Below are 21,683 nucleotides of genomic sequence, written 5' to 3'. Positions count from 1 at the left end.
TCCTCTGTTCGTTCTCTCTGGACCTCCCTTAGCCTCCACGGATAGTTTCAAAGCTGTTGGGGAGATGGTATAGCTCCCTTCTTTTCCCAGGTCAGGCACAGCAACCCTTTTCTCTGTTTCCTAAGAATTCTACCTCTAATTTTTAAAAAAGCATAGGAGAGGCTGAGGATTCTCCCTTGGTTTTATATAACAGAATCATGCACCCCCAGTGTTGAATCTGCTCAAGACAAAATATCAATTGCTGTGAGGAGCTGGCTGTTCTCTCTGCAAATGCAGGCTGGCATCACAACCCCAGGGGATCCTAAAGTTATTCTCATAAACTATTCCTTCAAATTATGGAAACTGTAGATTTCCTACTTATAATGTTGTGTTAGTTTTATTAACATAAGCAAAAACAAACATTTTACAACACTAATAAGTAATAGACACATATCACTTCTGCAATAGGAAAATACAGGAATTACTACCATTTATTTTTTAATGTTATTAGGCAGCAAAATAACTGCTGCGCACAAATCTGATTGGGTGGCTGGCATCATATATTTGGGTTGCTGATTCCCATTCCTCTACAAAAGCACATTGCATTGGGTATCATTAGTGAACTTGTTGATTTACTCCTGTGATTGAACCAAATAATGAAAAGCAGATACCATGTTGCTATTATGAAGTCCTTTTTGTTTAAGTCTCTTGTGTCAAAATAGACCAAGTTGCAGCTATATCTTATGGTGGGTTTCTGTTCATTCCATGTGTATTTTTCCCTCCATTCCTCTACTTTCAGAATTTTACCCAGTAAATTCCTTGTTTGATTTTTATAGGCCTTTGATCTTCTCAGAAATATGATCATTCCTTTGGGTTGTCATAAAGACTGAAGAAAATGATTATTGCTGACAAGATGTTCAGCTGGGGACAAATGTTCTTCATTAAGCATAAGGAGTTTTTTTTCTGCTTATAAAAACAATCCTCTCACAGTCTTTCATGGAAATACCCTTATTTTTATATAGGGATATCTACACTTATAGCCTGCAGGGGACTTCAGTTATTAGGTTGTTTTCTCATCAGTCTTCTGTGTTTCATGAATCTTCATAATTTTAGTGAAATCATGATGGTTCTAATATTTCTTTGTTCCTGTGAGAATATACATAGCACCTTTGCTTGAATCTTTCTGTTAAAGCAGCAATAAACTAATGCAAAGGGGAAAAGGACAGTTGCAGAATTAAATAAAAACCCTACATTTGTTTATTGCATTCAAATCATGCTCTTCAGCTCGTTTAGGATTCCAACAATGGTGTACAACCAATTAGAATCTAGCAGTGAGACTCATTGAGGAAATCCTTAATGCCTCAACATTATAGACTGATTAAAATGAGGTCAAATGCCTGAAAGAATAGGGGCACATTATCTAATGTCCAAAACGGATAAGATAAGTGCCATAGTTAGTCAAGGTTCAAAGTTTGAGCCCTTCCACCTAAGGGGTTAAAGTGGCACTGGAGCACTTTATTATTCCCAATTTGCATTCCAAACTATATCTCATTCATCCCCTACTCCAAATACACTCTAACCCATGATAGAGATTTCTCTGTTGCTTTTCTTTCTGCAGCTGCAAAAAAACAATTTGCCCCCCCATGAAAGTACATCATTAGTGGGATACTTCAAAAGTCAAGATAACCCATATGCTTGAGTGGTAGTCCTTCTGTTCATGTTTTCCCTAAGCCTGCATCTTTCTCCATAGCTTTCTAGCAGCAGCACCTTTCTGAGTTAATTCCACTAAGCTGGACACTAAGTGCTCCTCTGCTTCTTTCAACGATCAGCTGCTGAACAGTAAGCCGGATCCCAAAGGCTATGCATGCTTCCACTTTCTCACTGAACCAGGTTCCTCTGATTACAAATGGCTTGTACTTGGTTTAAACAGACAAACATTTTCATGCCACTGGATATTAAAGTCAAGACATTACTCGAATAAGAAATGTGAACTGATCCTAAGGTATCTCCAAAGATCCTTCCAATATTTTTTATGTTGCTAATAATACTTGAATTTGGACAATTCGAATCACATGACTGAGGGAGAATGGGGCTATATTTGTTGGTTTCTCCCCCTTTTCACATCCCCATTGCCTGGCCCTGCTATTTTCCATATACTGTAGGAGAAGGTCTGAAGGAGAAAACCTACTGAATATGCATAGGATCTTAGTGTAACATAAAATTCTGTGCAGAATTTTATCCATGGGGAGATCCTTGCTTCAGATCTTCTCCAGGTATAAACAGTGGTGAGATCATGCAAATATGGATGTTATAGAGAAAGCAAAGCTTGTGAATACCAGAACAACTGTGTCATTGAAAAATGAATTCATTCTACTGTAAAACAGTATTATTACTCCACAGATTGGAAGGATATGTTTGCTAATTCTTAATCCATACTTATACCACTTGCCTAGAATGGGATATAAATCTAATGGCTCTGATTACTTGTAACTGCAAAAAATAAGTATTTTTTAAGTACTGTCTCCTTATGTATTAGCACTTACAATTATACATCTGGTTTTATTATGGCTTTGAAGAAAACTATAAGCACAGAGTCAAGAGGTAAAAAGGGAGAAAATTCTTCCATTATTAAGAAACTAGCAAAATTACAGGAATCAGAACTGTTTGCTAAGAAATAATTCTGGCTATAATTGAGCAGTGAGAAAGAATTATGTAGAATGTTAGAAAAAAATCAGTTTGCATCTACAGTGTTTTGATAAAATATGTGATTGATTAGACATGTTAGATAAAGCTTTCTTTATCAGTTTCAAAGTGAGGGAGATTTTTATTTATTTGAGCTGCTGCACAGAGTTGTGACTTTTGTGTTCATATTTAGCTTGTGCCTGAGCAACCTGTCATAGTCCCCAGATCAGCCATCCAGAAGAACAGAAAAAGACTTGGATGAGAAGTCTTGAATGACACTTTCTAAGCAGATATGCCCAAATTTCTTTTGGACTAAAGGTGGCCAGACTTCTGGAATTAAATTGGATAGTCAATATTCTTAAAAGTTTGCTATCCAACCATCTTCACCCTCCAGCAGACTCACCTTGTATCGGCCTTTTTTCTCTGCCATGCGTGTCTCCATTTCCATAGGACTACCATATTTGAGTTGCAAAAATCTAGGTGAAAGAGTGGTCTATATCTGTTGCTAACATGCAGAAGTCATCTGGATTTCTGCAGCTTAGATATGGTAGCTCAACTTTCCTGAAGTCCCGTGAGGCAAGACTTAGAGGCAGTAAAAGTTCATGCAGGTATGAGACTGTCTTGACTGGGAGGCATAACAGTCTCAACAGGAAGGAATAGATACATTACTCTAGCACAGAATGGTCAGACAGTAGTCTAATTTTAAAAGCTGAATGCTGGCAAGAATATTTTGTCATTTGACTAACAGCCTTTGAGGAAGAAAAGAAGTAGGAGAAGAAGCCGAGACAATAAATCTTTAAGCAAAGTGAGGCCATCACCTTAGGGAGCAGATGCTACATGTGCATTGCTTCTGTTGGAGGACTGAAACAAATCTCTATTGCCACTCCAGACAGTTTCTGTAAATAGAATGATGACTTTCCTCTTGTTCTTAATCTTAGAGGGCAAAAGACAAAAGGAATGGATTCATCCCTTACTCCATTCACAGAGGCTTCAGCCAACACACTGACAACCCTTAATACAGCCCTCAAGAGTCTCAAAGTCTCTCCATACTTATTCTGACAAATCAGAGGAAGATTTCTATACAGTTTGTTTAAATGAAAAGAATGATCAGCAATGTTACCAGTCCTGCGAAGAAGAGGGAAGCAGAAAGCTGAAGAAGGAATAAACATAAACAAACATAAACAGCCAGTACCTAATCCGTGTGACTGAACCTTTCAGTTGTAGCCACCAAAATAGTTCTCTGAGAACAGCTATCAAGCTCTCCAAAGGAGAATGGTTAAGCCCTAAAAAAGAAAGAGCAAAGGCTCCCCAAATGTTAAACTGGAGTGGAAATGTCAGAGTTCATCATATGAACAGTCAATTGACATTAGTGCTAAGGAAATGGTGGAGATGGTATGATGGAATTATATCTTATTGTCAAAAGGCATATACCCATTTCTGTTTCCACAGAGCCATCCCCTTGTCATTGGTTGCTTTTATAAGTCAGTAAGCCAAGAGTCAAGTATCATTGCGATAGTGCTCACTTCTCCTATTCATGCTGTAAGTATCCATTGTAAGTAGAGAACCACAAGCAAAGACTACATCAGGTGGACTTAAATTAAAAATGCCACAGGGACAAACAATTTTATCTGAAAATTATGGTGTAATGTGATCACAAGTTGCATTTTTCTTTATTTGTCAAAAAAATCTCTAATTAATTGAAGGGGAAGGGACATTGTAATTTTTCTTTCCTTCCTAAAACATCCTTAAGGCTTTTGGGCCAGCTCCTGGAGGTCACTCTCAAATTGAAATCAATGACCATAAGCATATGATAGCTTTTTAAATATTAAACATTGAGCTACTTCAAAAGTAATTAGAAATTTAAACAGGTTTTTGTTTGTTTCATGATAAATAGAAAAAAATATATGTTGTGATTTGCCGGAAGGATTATCACAATCTGCCAACAGGTTTAATTGCACAAAAAACCCACAGTGCAGGCAAAAGCATTTTGACAAAACATTATCTGTATCATTTTAACCTTTTTAAAAACACACTGAGAAATCTCAAATGCTGGAGAATAACAAATGAGATAGCGTAGACTTTTTAGCAGTCCATAGTGTTCCCATTGGCAACTTCCAAAGCAACATTAATGAATTGTTATAAGAGAAGCGGGCTTTCTTTTGAGGGGATTGGGGAAGAGAGGGAGGGAGAATTCATACAATATTCCTATGATGATGTAATAAAATATAGTTTGGTCCACCAACATATTTTATTATTTAGCAATAAACAAAAACAAATTCTACCAATATTCTGTTTATAAAATCACTCTTTTCACAAACTGTACAGCAGGGGGCACTTGCAGACAGTTGAAAATATTTGTTGCAAGACAATCATTTGCCCTACAAATTTAAACGTTTATTGGCACCTGTGGCTATCTAGGAGCTAATGACTGGCATATCATCAAGGGCTCAAGTAGATGATCAAAGTCATTTTGAAATTCAAACTGAGCACTTGCATTTCAGTAAAATTTATCCACAATTAGTAATAACTATCCACATAATAAGGATTGAGCAAAAACCTCTCAAGCAAGCAAAGATCATTTGTGATCGAAAAAGCATATTTGAATCCAGTTGAGAGATACTTTACCTGTTCAAAGTGGCTTTTTAAAAAATGTATGCAACTTAAGAGTATATAAGTAATGTATAATACAGTACATATACCTGAATGTCACTTTTGAATCTGGCCTTTTGTGCCAATGTCACTACTGCTCAAAGCATGGCTTCCAAGAACATAGATTTTGGCTATTCTTCTCAGTGCAAACCAAAAATAACTTAAATTTGAAACCAAATATTTTAAGGGCCATCTCTTTCAGTACAATCCCATCCACCCACTATAGTCAACAGTAGAGTTCCTGATGTACGTTCTGTCAGAGCATACCTCCCTAAAGTTGGATTAAGCCTAAGATAGGATGTCATGTTCTTTCTTCTCCCTGTCCATATTTTAATGTAGACTTCCAAAAATTTATTATATAAGTCTCTTATCTCATTTGTGCAATTTTGGAATGGGAGGTCTTGACCGCCATCTGTACCTATCCTGTAGTTTCCAGTTCTTTTTCCATTTTTCTAAAATCACCAAACATCCTATAAATATCTTTTAATTATAGAGCCACCAGTTTTATGCTAATTTATTTTATTCATTCAAGAGTTCATCTTTCTAACTCTATTCAAACAAGTATTTTACCACTAGTAGTCTCAACTGGAAGACTTTTAGAAAATTGGACTGCATATCCTAGTTCATATATTTAATTCCCATTGTTAAGCAAACTAATTTAAATGTTAATAATTTAATTGCATAATATGACTGTTACATAGCTATATATGTAACACTAGTTTTGTTTAGTACATGAGAGAGGTAAGCATCTATAGGGTTTTCCTTTTCCTTTCTCCTTTTTTTCCTCTTCTTGTATTTACAATAAACTAACAATAATAATAAAATGTGGTTTTCTTGGCCTTGAGTGTGGTTTTAGCAATTTCAATTGTTTTTACCATACTGTAGTTTGGATGCTTTTTAAATATTTTGATTATAAGTCAGTGTGAATAAATTAAAGAAAAGAGGAATATAATTTTAAAAATAAATAAAGGCTTTAATTTAGGATTGTTAATCCATGTGCAACTCTGGTTTGTTTGCTTTCCTCTAAAAGTTTTAGTTCTATTTGTTTATATATACATAGCACTGGATATGTATCTTTATGATTAAATGGAAAGAATCCCAAATATATTTCACTATATTACAGTTATTGCCCAGATAAGTCTGAGTCTATTATAATATCATTCAATCTTGCAGGTGTTGCTGCAAAACAAAAACACATTTAGAAACCACATACTTCCCTGCATACTGTGGAAAACTGGCTTGAGTATTTTCTCCTTTGGCAGTGACTGAAAGCTTCAGCTAGAGTTAAGGCATTTGTGTTGTTGCCCATTCCAGAAATGTTTCCTATCTGGAAGAAAATCAGGCAAGCAATGCTGTAATATGACATTGATGCTTTCCAGTTCCAAACAAGCTTTCTGAAAGCTTCCATTAATTTCTCCTCCTGAATAGTGACTAAGATGCTTGTGAAGTTTCACCAAGAAGCATCTCCTAAAATCCTTTACTTTAGTCCACTGAATAATGCAATTCACTGGGCATCACATTTCCAGAAGAACATTGACAGATTAGAATAGGTTCAGAGGAGGGTGACAATACTGACACAGAGTCTTGGGAACACGCCATATGAGGACATGTTGAAGGAACATGCAATGTCCAGTCTGGATAAAAGGCTAAAGAGAAAGATGATATCAGAGTACAGGTACATAAAAAGATACTTAGGGAAGATGGCCAGGTATTGTTTTCTGTTGCCACAGAAAGTAGGACCAAAAATGATGGTATAAATTGCAGCTACCTAGATTTTGTTTAAATATATGGAAAAACTTCTTGGGTGTAAGATCTGTATAACAGTGAAACAGAACACATGCAGAAGCATTAAGAAGAGGTTGAGCACCTACCTCTCAAGAGTAGTGTCATTGGTTTCCTTGCACAGCGCAAAGGGTTGAACTGGATAATCCTTAAGCTTCTTTTCAACTCCACAATTCTATGATTCTATGAAATGCTTGGGAAAAAAACTGAGACCCTGATATTCTGATCATGTGAACCAATAAGGACAACAGGACTCAATGCTATGGATTACTTAGAGACTTCCGTAGCAGCAGTTTTGTTCAGCAAACATTGGGCGGGATCCACTTATTCAAGTAGGGGATGGGGAGGTGACAAATATATAATGACAGGATTATGAATGTTGTTGTATGTCACTTTTCAAACTTTGCTGACTTATTTAGGGCCAAGGCTGGGCCTGGAGAAAGTTTTTAATCTTTTTTAAACTAAAACTGGGGTAGATATTGCTGAAGATTTTAGTACAAATGACAATTTAACAAAAGTTTTTCTAGCTTGTGGTGCATTAGAAAGGGTGGCTTTGAAAACTGGAATAAGACAAAAATCATCCAAAAAAAAAGAAGAACTGAATGATTCACAAGAGGACACCAATTTGCATACACTGATCTACCTGTATAGAGGCCACAGAGAAATAATTGTTATAGAGAGGAAATACAGTGGGGAAATTAGCAACCATGTACAGTAACCTGTATGCCTGAGCAGTCTTCTGTTGGAATGAATTAGTGATGGGGAACTTCAAGATCTCTGCTCCCTTCCCAGGGAGGTGGGAAAGTACTAGAAGTAGGAAGGGCATGAAAGTATTAGGAAAAGACTCACACTCCCCCATCCCCACCCCCAACTTTCTGGGGTACAAGAAGAAGGGAAGGGAAAATGCACTCTCACTTTCAGCTACAATAGCCTATCTCAATAAAGTACAGTTTTAGTCTTCGTGTAGAGTCGGCTTTTCTGATCTAGTCTACCTCATAGGGTTACCTCAATCTTACAAGTCTATCTGTGTTTCCCCCTCCTTCCCTGGGGTTAATGCATGCTTCTGCACCTGTTGTTGTTGATGTTGTCCTAATAGCTTCTGGATGCTTTTCCAAAGTCATCTCCATGGCTCCCTGAAAAAGGCTAAGCCTAAGCCAGATACTGAAGGAAACCAAAGGAAGATCAGCAGCTGAAATGGAGCATTGGGGACAGCTGAATTTTGGCACTGGCCAACCAGGCAGTGGCCCAACATTAGGATACCCAGGCAGGTGAAGGCATTTGGGGACATCAGGGCAAACAAGCCAGGTGGAAGGAAGTCAGCAGGAAGGCAGCCTAAGGGTCTAGCCACACCAACAACCTGAATCAACCAGTGGCAGCAGGAGCTTCCAGAAGAGCCCTGCTTCAAGTAATATCATCCCTCTATTCCAGTGTTTCTCAGCCTTGAGAACCTTAAGATGTGTGGACTTCAAATCCCAGAATTCCCCAGCCAGCACAGTGCTCTACACAGTGCACCTGTGACCAGAGACTACACAAGTGATTGTGGGGCAGTGTGGATCAGTGATGGCAGGCACAGGCTGAAAGCCCAACAACATAAGGGAAAGCTTAAATTATAGTTAAAGCAAGATAAAAGTAGAATAGGAGTACAGGGATTGAAGAACCTAGAATTACAATTTTAGAATTGTAGATAAATAATAGGAAGCACAGAATAAAAAATAAGCTAAGATGGGAATATAGAAAATAAGAAGAAATAGAAAATGAGATGTATTTATTTATTATTTACAAGTGTTTTTATGTCACTCAGTCAAAATAAATCTAAGCAGCTTACAAAAGCAATAAACCCAAAATAACCATAAAAAATACAAATAAAATTAACCATAAAAATTACAAATTAATATCCACAATTCAAATTTATAATAACACACAGTCATCATCCTTTTAGGTATTTAAATCTCAGCCTTGAATGGCTGCCTGAACAATTAGAAACAAAATAGTTGGGATAATTTCTGGAAATAAGGAAAGGGAAATAAAATTCTAGTGTTATAAAGAAATATTTGCTTTTCTAATAAAATCCCATTTGTAAGGGCATTGTGAATCTTCACACATTTGACTGGTGTAACTTCATACAAGCTGATCCTACAACAAAGGGAAAACTATTAAATGACACTTTTGTCAAACTTCCAATAATTTCATAGGGAAAAAAAATCTTAGATGTCAAATAACTGGACAGAAGATGAAGTTATAAATCTTGACACTTAAGCAGCTTTTATGTCCTACAGTGCAAAGAATTTGTCCTAGGATATGCTATTCCATTAGAACCAGATAACAAACTAGAAAAAACTAATTTAGTTCCCATGTGCATCAGCATGCCTTATAGATCCAGATGTTTTCAATCAAGTTGAGTACATAGTCTGAATAGTAAAAAGGCAATTAGGCTGGAACTTAGGCTGTGTGAAATGCTCACTGTATGAAACTGGGTCAGGAATCACAGATAAATAGTTTAGGGAAAGCATATGTTCAGTTCTAAATTAACTTTTAAATATATTTTAATATGTATTACTAAACTGTATCTTTTGTGAAAAGCAAAAATGAAGGTGACTGGCATGGAAGCCTATTCAATTTTTCACTGGAAGATGCAGCTCCAGGACCCACAGATCCAGCTTCTGCAAATCTCTGTTAGGAGAGAATTTACTATTGTACATTAAGATTAGCAGAAACTAGATCTGTGACCCTGGAGCTGCACCATCCAGTGAAAAATTGAATGGTTAGGCAACCAAATCTATAAACACATTAAATGATATGGCTAGATTTTTAAAGATTTATAACCTGACTTTTGTAGTCTAAATTCACTATACTAAAACAGTATAGTGAACTACTGGAACATTGGTTTTATTAGTTCTGTATATTTTAGTACAAAAAAAGATGATTTAAATATTACTACTTGGACCTAAACTGAATTGTGATCTAGAAATATAAAAAATTAACTGCTAAGTTATATAGTTTCAGCCTTTCTTTAGTCACACCTTACACATACAGCTTATGGTTCGGGTATACGCAGGTACCCTGGATCCAATTGTAAGATTTGTTTTGCTTTTTTGTGCCTTCAAGTCCCTGCAATTTTCTTGGCCACCTTTTCAGAAGTGGCTTGCCACTGCCTGCTTCTTAGGGCTGAGAGAGTGACTTAGTCCAAAGTTACCCAGCCGGCTTCATGGTAGGACTAGAACTCACAGTCTCCCAGTGTCTAGCCCAGTGCATTTAATGACTGTACCAAACTGGCTCTCCCTATAAGATATCAAATATGGATTAATTGGTTCCATCCAATTAAGGTGGCAAAACAGTATAATCCTAATGTGATAAATAATCTTCCATAAGTGTAGGAGCAGTCACTATCCCCACCTGTACTATATAAATGCTGGTTTAATATATTGCCTTAAGACCACTGTGTCTGTAAATACTTCAAGATTAGGGGGAAAGACTCAGACTGGTGTGCTAGGAAAGTGACATTTCTTCCCTTACAACCACCCCCTACCTCATATACTAAACAGTGCATCTGTTTTGCAGCAATACCTGTAGAAGCTCATTCAACTTTCTGCAGCTGACACAACCAGGGACCTCTATTAATTTAAAAGAAATAAGAGAAAGTAATTTCAGATGTGAAGTTAAACCTAGTTGCATGCAGTAAATATTTCATAGATATGAGGTCACACAAAAAAATGTGAGGTTTATGGCGGACTGGACACCTCTGAAGAAGCAGAGATGGCACAGTGGTGGTGACTGGTGGCCAGAAGGTGAATTCTGGCCGGCAAAGCCTCTCCAGATAAGGGGAGACTGAGAGATCACCCACCTGCACCCCTGGTGGCTGTTCCTCATGAGGAGACCATGGGAATCAAAGGTACTTGCAGTCTTCTTGTGAGTAGAGTGGTTGGGGGACAAGGGAGAGTCAGCATGCTCACAACCACAGAATGGAATTGCATTTTAAAATTATTTTTAAATTGTCAACACAAAGGACAATTACATCCATTGTTTAAAAAAGAAAATGCATATTTTACAGAGAAGACATGTTTGTAGGTTTTATTTTTCTATTAATATTTTGTTATTTTACATTCATGCTGGCATTTGTTCATCAATAAAAAACATCCCTTATGGGAAAGAAATTAAACGTCATGGACATAACCTAATACACAATGAAAAAGAAATAAAGGGTTGGGTTTTTTCCCTCCATCACCTGTCACCAATATCTCTAAAATATGAAATAATGGGTGCCATTTCTATCAGTCCTTTTTACTGTATAGCCTGTATAGCTAGAGGTCAGCTACAGTCATTCCAACTCATAAGAGAATGAGTCCAGAATGATCCAGCAAATTTTAACCCAATTAGCCTTCTGAGCATTATGTGTAACTTATATGCTAGGTAATGTACTGGAAATTGCTAGAAAGGATTCAACAAGAAACTGTTTTAGTTCAAACTTTCCATCTTAATGTTTTCAAAGTCGCTTTCAACTCCACTTTCTTGTTTATAGTTACGGATGGCACCTGTATAAACATGCACATCCCACTATCTTTTTAGAAAGCACAGGGTCTTTGAGCGTGCGTCACAATGAAAAAAAAAAGCACTAATTCGCGCCTCTAAATGGCAGTGCAACTTTCTTTCATTTACTTTCTCTTAACTCCACTTTCCCCATTTCAAAGTCAAAAAGATATAAATTTCTTATAACAATAAAAAAATCTTAGTAAAAAAAAAGGCTTAAAATAAAAAGTTATTGAGTATTAAAAAGAGAAAGCCAATCCAGTTAAAAATATATTTTTTTAAAAGAAAAACATCTTGTCAATTCCACTAAAAGGGAAAGTTGAAAAGAAAAATTTTCTCCCCCTTCTTTTTTTAATAGGGTTCAATCTCGCCGCTTAATCCACTTTTCTTCACTTTTAAAAATCTCTTTAAGTTACTTAAGGTGTTCTCTAAGAATAGTTGAATAGTAAAAGTCCATCTCACCCAGTTGACACCCTTCTCTTCCATCTTCCTTTGGAGCTGTCCCGGCTTTCGCAGCCATTTTTGGCTGCCTCTCCTCCACCGGCTTCAAGAGCTTCTCCCCGGATCGATCTGGGACTTGCGGCGTCCCTGAGATCCGCGGGACGCGCCCTTTGCGTTCGCCATCTCTACGGGACGGCTTAGGTCCATCGGGACCGTCCGGGCGAGGAGATATCGGCTGCCATCCTGGGAGCCCAGGATCGCCCGCCGTATCGCCGCGACGCCAGCTCCGCCCTCTCAGTCACAAGAGCCTTGATTAGTGGCAGTAGCTCTTTTTTCTGCTAGAAGCTCTGCTTTGCTTTCTATTCCCCCCCCCAGATGGATTTTTTTTTTTAAAGAGGCTTAGCCTTTTCCTTCTTTTCCTTTTCTTTTTATTTTTCCTTCTTTTTTTTTTTTTCTCTCCTTTTGCTTCTTTTTTTCTCTTATTTTTGGCAAGAACAAAGATAAAGAATCCTTTGACTCAATGAAGGTTTATCAAGATAATAGACTATACGAGAAACACAATGCAGAAAAAGATCTTTAAACTATTGAGGATGACTATAAAAAATTGGAAGAAGAGCTGCAGAAATTCTCAAAAAAAAAAAAGAAAAAAGATATTAAAGCTAAAATGGACTTAATTAAACATAAAACGGGATCATTGGAAAAGGAAGAAATAGTACAAGAAATCAGAAATATTAAACGGAATTATTGTGAGGCCTATAAACTGAGAATTAAAAGGGTTAATCAACTGATAAATGAAGAGAGACAGATTTGTTCTTGGCACTGAGGGTGAGAAAAAGATTATACAAGATTATAATGGAAAATCGTACTAAGAGAATGTACAAAAAGAAGAAGTAAAACAATATTGAAAGAAACTATTGCAGATGTTTAAAGAGAAAATCAGGGAATACAACAATGATGGAACTGACAGAAGCTTCCAAAAGCAGAATGTTCAAAAGGACACTTATTATTGCTTTCTCTTATCCAATAATATAGAAAAAAGGAATGAACAGCCAGATATTTTGGGACATTGAATGAAAAGGGTGAACTCAAAATTATGCAAGCGCTGGAATAAAGTATAAATTTGAGATATATAGTTAAAAATTGTATAACATGTAGTGAAATCTGGTTAGAACTGTAACTTGGTTAGAATTGTAATTGATACTGTAACTGATATTGGTTAGAATTGTAACTCTTAAGAATTGGAAAAATTAAAAAGTACTTATGCAGGAGGAAGTTATTCAAAATTATGGAATGTGCAGAGATGAGTTAAATTGAGATTTGAAATTAGAGTAAGAAGATAAGCAATTTTATATGACACGGGATTTGTTTTTATTAATGATTAGATGAGAAAATATAGTAATGTAATAGATTAGGAAATTTTATAATAGAAATTTGATATTAATTATTATATATATACACATATAATAGATAGATGGAGATGTATTACTAATCCTATTGAAAGTTAAAATTTTTTGTAATATATGATTTTATAGATTAGCTATGAATGATTAATAATTGTTAATTGATAAGTATACAAGTATATTTTTGAATAGATGATATGAGAATTTAAGATTATGAAAGGGGCACCAACGAGTTTAACTGGTTGACACACGGTATAAAATGGAAGATGCTTTTTTATGCCTTTTTATGTTTTTGTTTGTTCATGTTTGTTTTGTGTTTGTTGTAAAAATAAAAAAAACATTATAAAAAAAAAAAAAAAGAAACTGTTTTAGTTGATAAGCAGGCAGAATTTAAGGCAGAAAGTTAGATTAATGCATTGTTTTGTACCACCTGATGCAAAAACATCTTTTTAAACCCAAAGGAGCAATTTATGTAGTTTCTTTGACTTGAAATCAGCAGTCAACCTTATTTTGAGGAATAAACTTTACTTTAATAAAGAAATAAAGCATTCCTCCTTGGAATGCTGGCTAGGGTTATTAACATATAGTGTATATGAACATATATCCTTATAAAATACAGTACAATGATTTAGGTTTTATGTCTACCCCCATATTAATCTCGAGGAGGTGTAAAGTGGGATGTATTATCTTTTATTTCACATTTACATTTATTTCCTAGTTGAGTTATACTTCTAAAGATTTTCAACCATTTAAATTGGCCTGTAGACATCTTTCTTTGCTTTTCTGCACTGATAATGGGGTGGTCCTCTCATCCCAGTGGATACAGACTATTTTGGGCATTCTTTACCTACTTTGCTGATAAGAAATTAAAAATTAATTATCAGTAAACTAAGATCATGCACTTCTCGAAGAGTCCCCCTAAAAGTGGGAATCCTAATAGAACAAGTGAGTATCTTTATGGACCTGAAAGTTGTGCTTCAGACTTCCGGGACAGCAACTCCTAATAGAGCACAGAAGCTAGAGTGCTAATGGTATTTTGAGATTTTTCTGTTCAGGAGGGAAATATTTTATCTCAATTACACTCAGAATGTTTCAGGCAAGAGCTATGACCTAGCTTCTGTATGGCATGTGCATGTGCCTTTCAAAACTGTTCTCCATTAGAAAGACTGCAAATGAGATTTCTAGGTGCAATTTCTTTGTTACCCCTGGGTGCACCAAATAATCTAATGTACATTGAGGTGGAACTGGAATGAGCTAAGCCTAAAATCTGGATGACTTTCAGTTAGTTAATTATTGTTCTAATTGGCAGGAAATGGTGGAAGAGAAACTTCATGAAAACAGACTCACTCCTGAGTTTGTAGCTACAGGGGGGATTCTATAAGCTTATGTCAACAATAGGACAAAGAATAATGGATAATGATTATCAGTAATATTCAGTGAAAACTCATTTTAGGTGTCCATAATTTCCAAAAGTTCCATGTCATTTGTTGCACTGCATGCAAACTCCCTTTCATCAAGGTCTGAAAAACTGAGGCTACAATGTACTACCAGGGAGAGACCTGTCTGCAGATTCTCTAACTTATTGATCTGTAATCAGAGGATGGCTGTTATAATGTTCCTTCTGCCCTATTGTCACGTTTGGTTGTCTGGATAAAAAGAGCACATTTAAATAAATTTATAGGGCTCATCCTCTATATCCCTTTGACATTCCCTCCCCCCCCCCAATGCAGTCGATGACTCAGCTGGGATGGAAACTGCTGTCCCGTTGTCCACTTAAGGCTGCTGCCACCACTCTACTCGAGTTACTGGGCTCTGCCCTCTGTGACCATTTTGACTTGGGCTATAGTAGAGACCAGGCAACTGGATTCTACAGAGGCATCTGCTCACTTACAATGCCCGACTGGTACTTTCCAAAGGCTTGTGAGGTCTTATACAGCAAGCACTAGGTTTAAAGGGTGAAGAAAAGCTCAGGATCCACACAGTATTTGCAGTGGGGGAAGAAGGTGCCTGCTGACTTTACCCAGCCCATAAGATTGCTGCTTCTAGGCTGGGAAAAAGCAACATGGAACATCCTTTCTGCTGTAACCACAGTGCACAAAGCCCAGCTGGTTCATTTGAGCCTTTCCCTCAGCTTGCTGCCATCACTCTCCAGTTTGCCTGTCTGCCTTCCCCTCCCTGGTGGGCCCAAAGCCAGCACATACTGTGGCACAAGAGGCAGAAATTCCCACGTGTGCATGCACACACACATTTAAAATATAATATTAACTAAGTTATTTTCTGCTTTTTCCAGAGATCCCCAAATCTGTTGCTTGACTATAGGAACTCGTACATGCAGGAATATCAACCTTCTGGACTGCTTGCTTCCGCAAGGTTTCAGCTCCTATTCCTGACCTATCACCACTCCTCCTCCCCCAGATGCCCAGGTGGAAGGGGCCGGTCTTGCGGCAGGCCAGGGGGAGCCCTCTAGGTCCCCAACCTCCCTCAGGCTCCTCCATGCAGCACTGGAGGTTTAATTGCGTTTGTCGGTGGAAAATATCCGTGATCAGCTTCAGTCTGTCTCGGCAGCATGCTGGCAGCAAGACGGTGTGTTCCCTGCAAGAGTTAAATAAGTCGTCTGGGAGCAGGGGCACGGAAGACCCTAGGTCTGCAACTGGCCGGGGTTATGCTTGTTGTGCGAATGCAGTCATTCGGTACTGCAAAACTTTCGTGACACCCAAGAAAGCACCGCCAAACAGCGCCATCCTCGCTTGTTTGTTCGGAAAAAAGGCCCAGGATCCTCATTCCCAGCGCCGACGGGATTTCACAGCCTTCTTTCCGCTCAGGGTCTCCCGAGAACGACCCTCCCTCGGACGCCAGAACTTTGAGGACGCCACCGAGGTCGCCTCCTCCCGCACTCCTAGAGAAGCCGGAAGCAGATTCTCGAGCCGGATGTAGGTGGACTGTAGGGAACGACGGCAGTGATGAAGCCGGCGGTGGACGAAATGTTTCCCGAGGGCGCGGGGCCCTACGTGGACCTTGACGAGGTGAGGCAGCGGCAGGGGCAGGGAAAGGCATCCCGGGCAGGGATATTTTCTCCTCCGTCCTCGGGAGTGGGATTGCGCGACGTCCTTGGAGGGAAGCGGGCGGCGCTGTATGTTCTGATCCGTGGTCCCTTGTGTGTGTTGTCAGTAAATTACGGCAACATTGCTTTGTCCCGGAGGACAAAAAACTACAGTTCCCATCCTCCACTCCTGGTGTCTGGCTGGGGAGGCTGAACGAGAGAGGGTGGGCAGATTGGATGCTTCACAAGAGCGTACTTGCATTTACGTTTTAAAGAGCTGATTGAGCGAGAAAGTTTGTTTTTATGACGGAAAGGGCAAGATTATTTGGGGGGTCGTTTTTATTCTAATCTGTTTTATGTTTATCTGCCATCCTACCACCATGGTTGTGCTTTTTACGTGAATGAGATTTTTGAGAGGAGAAAGAAATGCTGCACAAGCATTGGAAAGCAAACGTAGCTTCTATCTTTTAATGTTAGTCCTAACATCTTAATTCAATAGTATTTTTTAAAAAATGAGAGAAAGAACATAGGAAGACAGGTGTCTTTATAAGAAACTAGCTACTAAAATTATCAGGGCACTCTGTCATAAATGTAAAATGAACAAAAACATTCACAAACTAAAGTAGCATAAAATTTGTAGTAATTCTTTTAAAATAAGATACAGTTAAAAAGATATTTGGGAGATTTTTTAAAGAATTTTGTAAGATGCCAAGATGCCATCTATAAACATTCCATGAGAATCTCTAATCTTTTAGAATTTCCGTGGCTGTCTATTTATCAGGCTGTCTTTGACTGATTTTGTTGGCTTTTAATTTTTGAATTTAACCATTCAAAACTCATTTTTTGTTGCTTCTCTTCTCCTGTTTTTCAGACCTCCATTATACCTAATAGGAATTTATGTGTAATTTTCCTCAATTATTTTTTCTCTTTGATTTTAAAAACTACAACATGGGGGTCAAGTCTGACTAAATTATTATGCTAGATTTTGGTGAGCAAGTAGAAAGTAGAAACTAAAGAACTGTAAATGTAAAATTAAAATTATAGGATATATACAGGTTAAATAATTATTACAAGAATAAGTTGGTACAGATGATAAAATAGTTCTTTTTCAGGCTGGAGGAAGTACAGGTTTATTGATGGATCTAGCAGCTAATGAAAAAGCAGTACATGCAGACTTCTTTAATAGTAAGTGTTAAATTTTATTTTAAACCAGACATGTTTATTTTAGTCATTGCTGTGTTTCTTAAAATATTATTTCTTAGTGTCATTACTAGAAATATAGTTAAAAGTAAAAACATCAGAAGAACATCATATCTGTGGAAGAATGGGAATGTTAAGCCTGCAAGAGTGTCAAGCAAATGATGCCCAATCACTAGAACTATTTTCTTTATTTATCAGGGGCTATTGGATACATAAGTTTTTTAAGCATTACCATCAAATGCATTGTCTGTTAAGGAGAAAACCTTAGGAAATCCTTCTGCTTCTTAATAGTAGTGTACACAGAATATATGTGTATCCTTCAAACTGTGCAATAGCTCAATAGCAGTCAAGACCAAAAAAGTTTAATTCTGGTAAGTGCCACTGTCAAGGGAGAAGAATAATCAGTGTCTGTCCAAATAATTACATGCTATGGTGTAGAACCAGAAATGATTTCCTGATAACTTAGGGAAACTACAAACATTTAGCCTGAACATGTAACTGAAGTAAGGAAACCATTGCATGCTGAATGAGTAAAGTGAAGTGATAGCTTATGCCAGACTACCATAACACTCTGTACTCAAGATTCTCTTGATTTTGTAAAGTGGACAACCAATGGCCTCTGATCTGTGCGCAGCGAAAGGCTGCCCAACCCTGCTGTAAAACAAGTTAGGTATAGGAGAAATAAGTTTTTCATGATCAATCCCTTAGCATGTTAAAATAATTCACTGAGTTGCATGGTGTGAACTGTACTCAAAAAGATCAGCTTTACCTTACATAATGGCCTTTCCATTTTCAGTAGAATTTCTAGTGAACTTGTTAAATGGATTTCAAGATTTTTTTTTCCAGAATGAGGAATAAATTTTGTATTATTATTAAACTATATTTACTAAATCTGGGTTGCAGAAATCCAAACAACAGCATAAAGATGCAAAACATCTCTTTGCTGACATTTAGTGGTAAGCCTGATTTTTGTAGTTTAGATCCCATAGACCAAACTGAACTATTTAGTTATTTACTTTTCTTTACATCAGAACAATGAACATGTATTTAGCTCTATGTGATATTCATTTATTATCCTTTTAGATTTTGAAGATATGTTTGACGACGATGATATCCAGTGAAATGTGTCTTCCAGCTATGCGGTGCTCATTATTTACATTTCTTGTAGGGGCTATGTTCTAAACAAAAAGGAAATGTGAATGTAGTCACTAAGACATGAAAGCATTATGAAATGGCTAAAGATGGATGAAGAGAATTGTGAAGCTCATTTCCATTAGGATTTGTTTAGATGTGGAATTCGGCAGGCTTGCTTCAATAAAATCTAAATAAATATTTAATTTTGAAAAAAATGGCTTGTTTTTCAATTAGATCACTCTAAAATTTGGCTTAGAAAAGACAAGTTGTAATCATATTATCTCCCCACATAGAAAAACTCTCACATGTTCATAGCCCAACAATCCGTAATTCTACTGACGAATGGACTGGAATCTGCTTTCATTCAGTTCTGCAATTTGAAGGCATTTCATATATGGCTATGATTATTTTTCCTTAGCATTATTAAGGAATTGTATCCACATTTTACAGTACATTATTTTATTTATACAGTTTTTCTGTGTGCCCTTCATGAAACTATTCCAGGGAAATTAAAAATATACAGTGGGGCAAAAAAGTATTTAGTCAGCCACCAATTGTGCAAGTTCTCCCACTTAAAAAGATGAGAGAGGCCTGTAATTTTCATCATAGGTATACCTCAACTATGAGAGACAAAATGGGGGAAAAAATCCAGAAAATCACATTGTCTGATTTTTAAAGAATTTATTTGCAAATCATGGTGGAAAATAAGTATTTGGTCACCTACAAACAAGCAAGATGTCTGGCTCTCACAGACCTGTAACTACTTCTTTAAGAGGCTCCTCTGTCCTCCACTCGTTACCTGTAGTAATGGCACCTGTTTGACCTTGTTATCAGTATAAAAGACACCTGTCCACAACCTCAAACAATCACACTCCAAACTCCACTATGGCCAAGACCAAAGAGCTGTCGAAGGACACCAGAAACAAAATTGTAGACCTGCACCAGGCTGGGAAGACTGAATCTGCAATAGGCAAGCAGCTTGGTGTGAAGAAATCAACTGTGGGAGCAATAATTAGAAAATGGAAGACATACAAGACCACTGATAATCTCCCTTGATCTGGGGCTCCATGCAAGATCTCACCCTGTGGGGTCAAAATGATCACAAGAATGGTGAGCAAAAATCCCAGAACCACACAGGGGGACCTAGTGAATGACCTGCAGAGAGCTGGGACCAAAGTAACAAAGGCTACCATCAGTAACACACTACGCTGCCAGGGACTCAAATCCTGCAGTGCTAGATGTGTCCCCCTGCTTAAGCCAGTACATGTCCGGGCCCGTCTGAAGTTTGCTAGAGAGCATTTGGATGATCCAGAAGAGGATTGGGAGAATGTCATATGGTGAGATGAAAGCAAAGTAGAACGTTTTGGTCTAAACTCGTGTTTGGAGGAGAGAGAATGCTGAGTTGCATCCAAAGAACACCATACCTACTGTGAAGCATGGGGGTGGAAACATCATGCTTTGGGGCTGTTTTTCTGCAAAGGGACCAGGACGACTGATCCGTGTAAAGGAAAGAATGAATGGGGCCATGTATCGTGAGATTTTGAGTGAACACCTCCTTCCATCAGCAAGGGCATTGAAGATGAAATGTGGCTGGGTCTTTCAGCATGACAATGATCCCAAACACACCGCCCGGGCAACGAAGGAGTGGCTTCGTAAGAAACATTTCAAGGTCCTGGAGTGGCCTAGCCAGTCTCCAGATCTCAACCCCGTGGAAAACCTTTGGAGGGAGTTGAAAGTCCGTGTCGCCCAGCAACAGTCCCAAAACATCACAGCTCTAGAGGAGATCTGCATGGAGGAATGGGCCAAAATACCAGCAACAGTGTGTGAAAACCTTGTGAAGACTTACAGAAAACGTTTGACCTCTGTCATTGCCAACAAAGGATATATAACAAAGTATTGAGATGAACTTTTGATATTGACCAAATACTTGTTTTCCACCATGATTTGCAAATAAATTCTTTAAAAATCAGACAATGTGATTTTCTGGATTTTTTTTCTCATTTTGTCTCTCATAGTTGAGGTATACCTATGATGAAAATTACAGGCCTCTCTCATCTTTTTAAGTGGGAGAACTTGCACAATTGGTGGCCGACTAAATACTTTTTTGCCCCACTGTATATATTGTGATAATACAATACATAGAAAAAAAGATCAGTGTGAATAATCATCTTGGATTTCTGTCTTACAACTCTATATGTTCTATATCTATAAACTTTATAATTTCTATAAACTTTAAAAGGCCTAGCAGAAAAGAATTATTTTCACATAGTGCTGAAATGTAAACTAGCCAGTATTGGTACTAATCTGACTCCCATAATACAATGTTTCACAACTAGGGTGCAAAAAAGAGAGTTTCCCATTAGTAGCTATCCCACTTGTTTCTGTTTTTTATTGCAAGAATTGAGGATGGGAATGTTCAACATTATGATCATAAATTCAATGTTCATAAGTTACACTTATAAGAATCAGTTGATCCTTGACTTAACTCCTCACATACCTCCAACAGAGCAACCAAATATATATCATATAGTAACCTCAGGATTGTTCAGCCCCTACCTGTTCCACTGCTATTGTTGAGAATGATAAATCCTTTACTTATATTTTTACTCCATATAATCTCTCTTAAAACTACAGATTATTTCACTTAAAACAGAAGAGTCAAGCTGGAATAATTATCAAGAATTGCATCGGATGGAAAGAGTCTGAAAGAATCAGAAGAATCATGAAGGCAGCTGCATGGTCTTTGAACATCTTGTCTTTCCTGACTGCCAACTTAGCTAGAGAACCCAGTATTCTTGGTCCATGAAAAAACTCTTGGAGAGTGAATAAGATTTCTTTAAGAGTCTGTTTGG

General features: G+C 37.5%; 1 protein-coding gene across 2 annotated transcripts in view; it reads left to right on the top strand.

Moving 5' to 3' along the window:
• The first annotated feature begins 15,934 nt into the window (after positions 1-15,934).
• The window catches only part of COPS9 (COP9 signalosome subunit 9), a 26,895-nt gene continuing 21,146 nt past the window's right edge, over positions 15,935-21,683 (top strand). The window contains exons 1-3 of one of the 2 annotated variants that reach the window (XM_015890116.3): positions 16,239-16,480; positions 17,610-17,682; positions 18,781-19,046. In XM_015890116.3, the coding sequence (XP_015745602.1) occupies positions 16,418-16,480; positions 17,610-17,682; positions 18,781-18,818 (174 nt within the window). In that variant the 5' untranslated portion in view covers positions 16,239-16,417 and the 3' untranslated portion in view covers positions 18,819-19,046. Of the gene's footprint in view, positions 16,481-17,609; positions 17,683-18,780; positions 19,047-21,683 lie in introns of those variants that run through there. The other variant, XM_088132432.1, reaches the window with a different exon arrangement.

The sequence above is a fragment of the Python bivittatus genome, unplaced genomic scaffold (assembly GCF_059951505.1).
Source record: "Python bivittatus isolate LINGU-HERP-01145 unplaced genomic scaffold, Pbiv_v1 ctg000980_np1212, whole genome shotgun sequence".
NCBI classification, from domain to species: domain Eukaryota; kingdom Metazoa; phylum Chordata; class Lepidosauria; order Squamata; family Pythonidae; genus Python; species Python bivittatus.
This window is presented reverse-complemented; position numbering and strand designations above follow the sequence as displayed.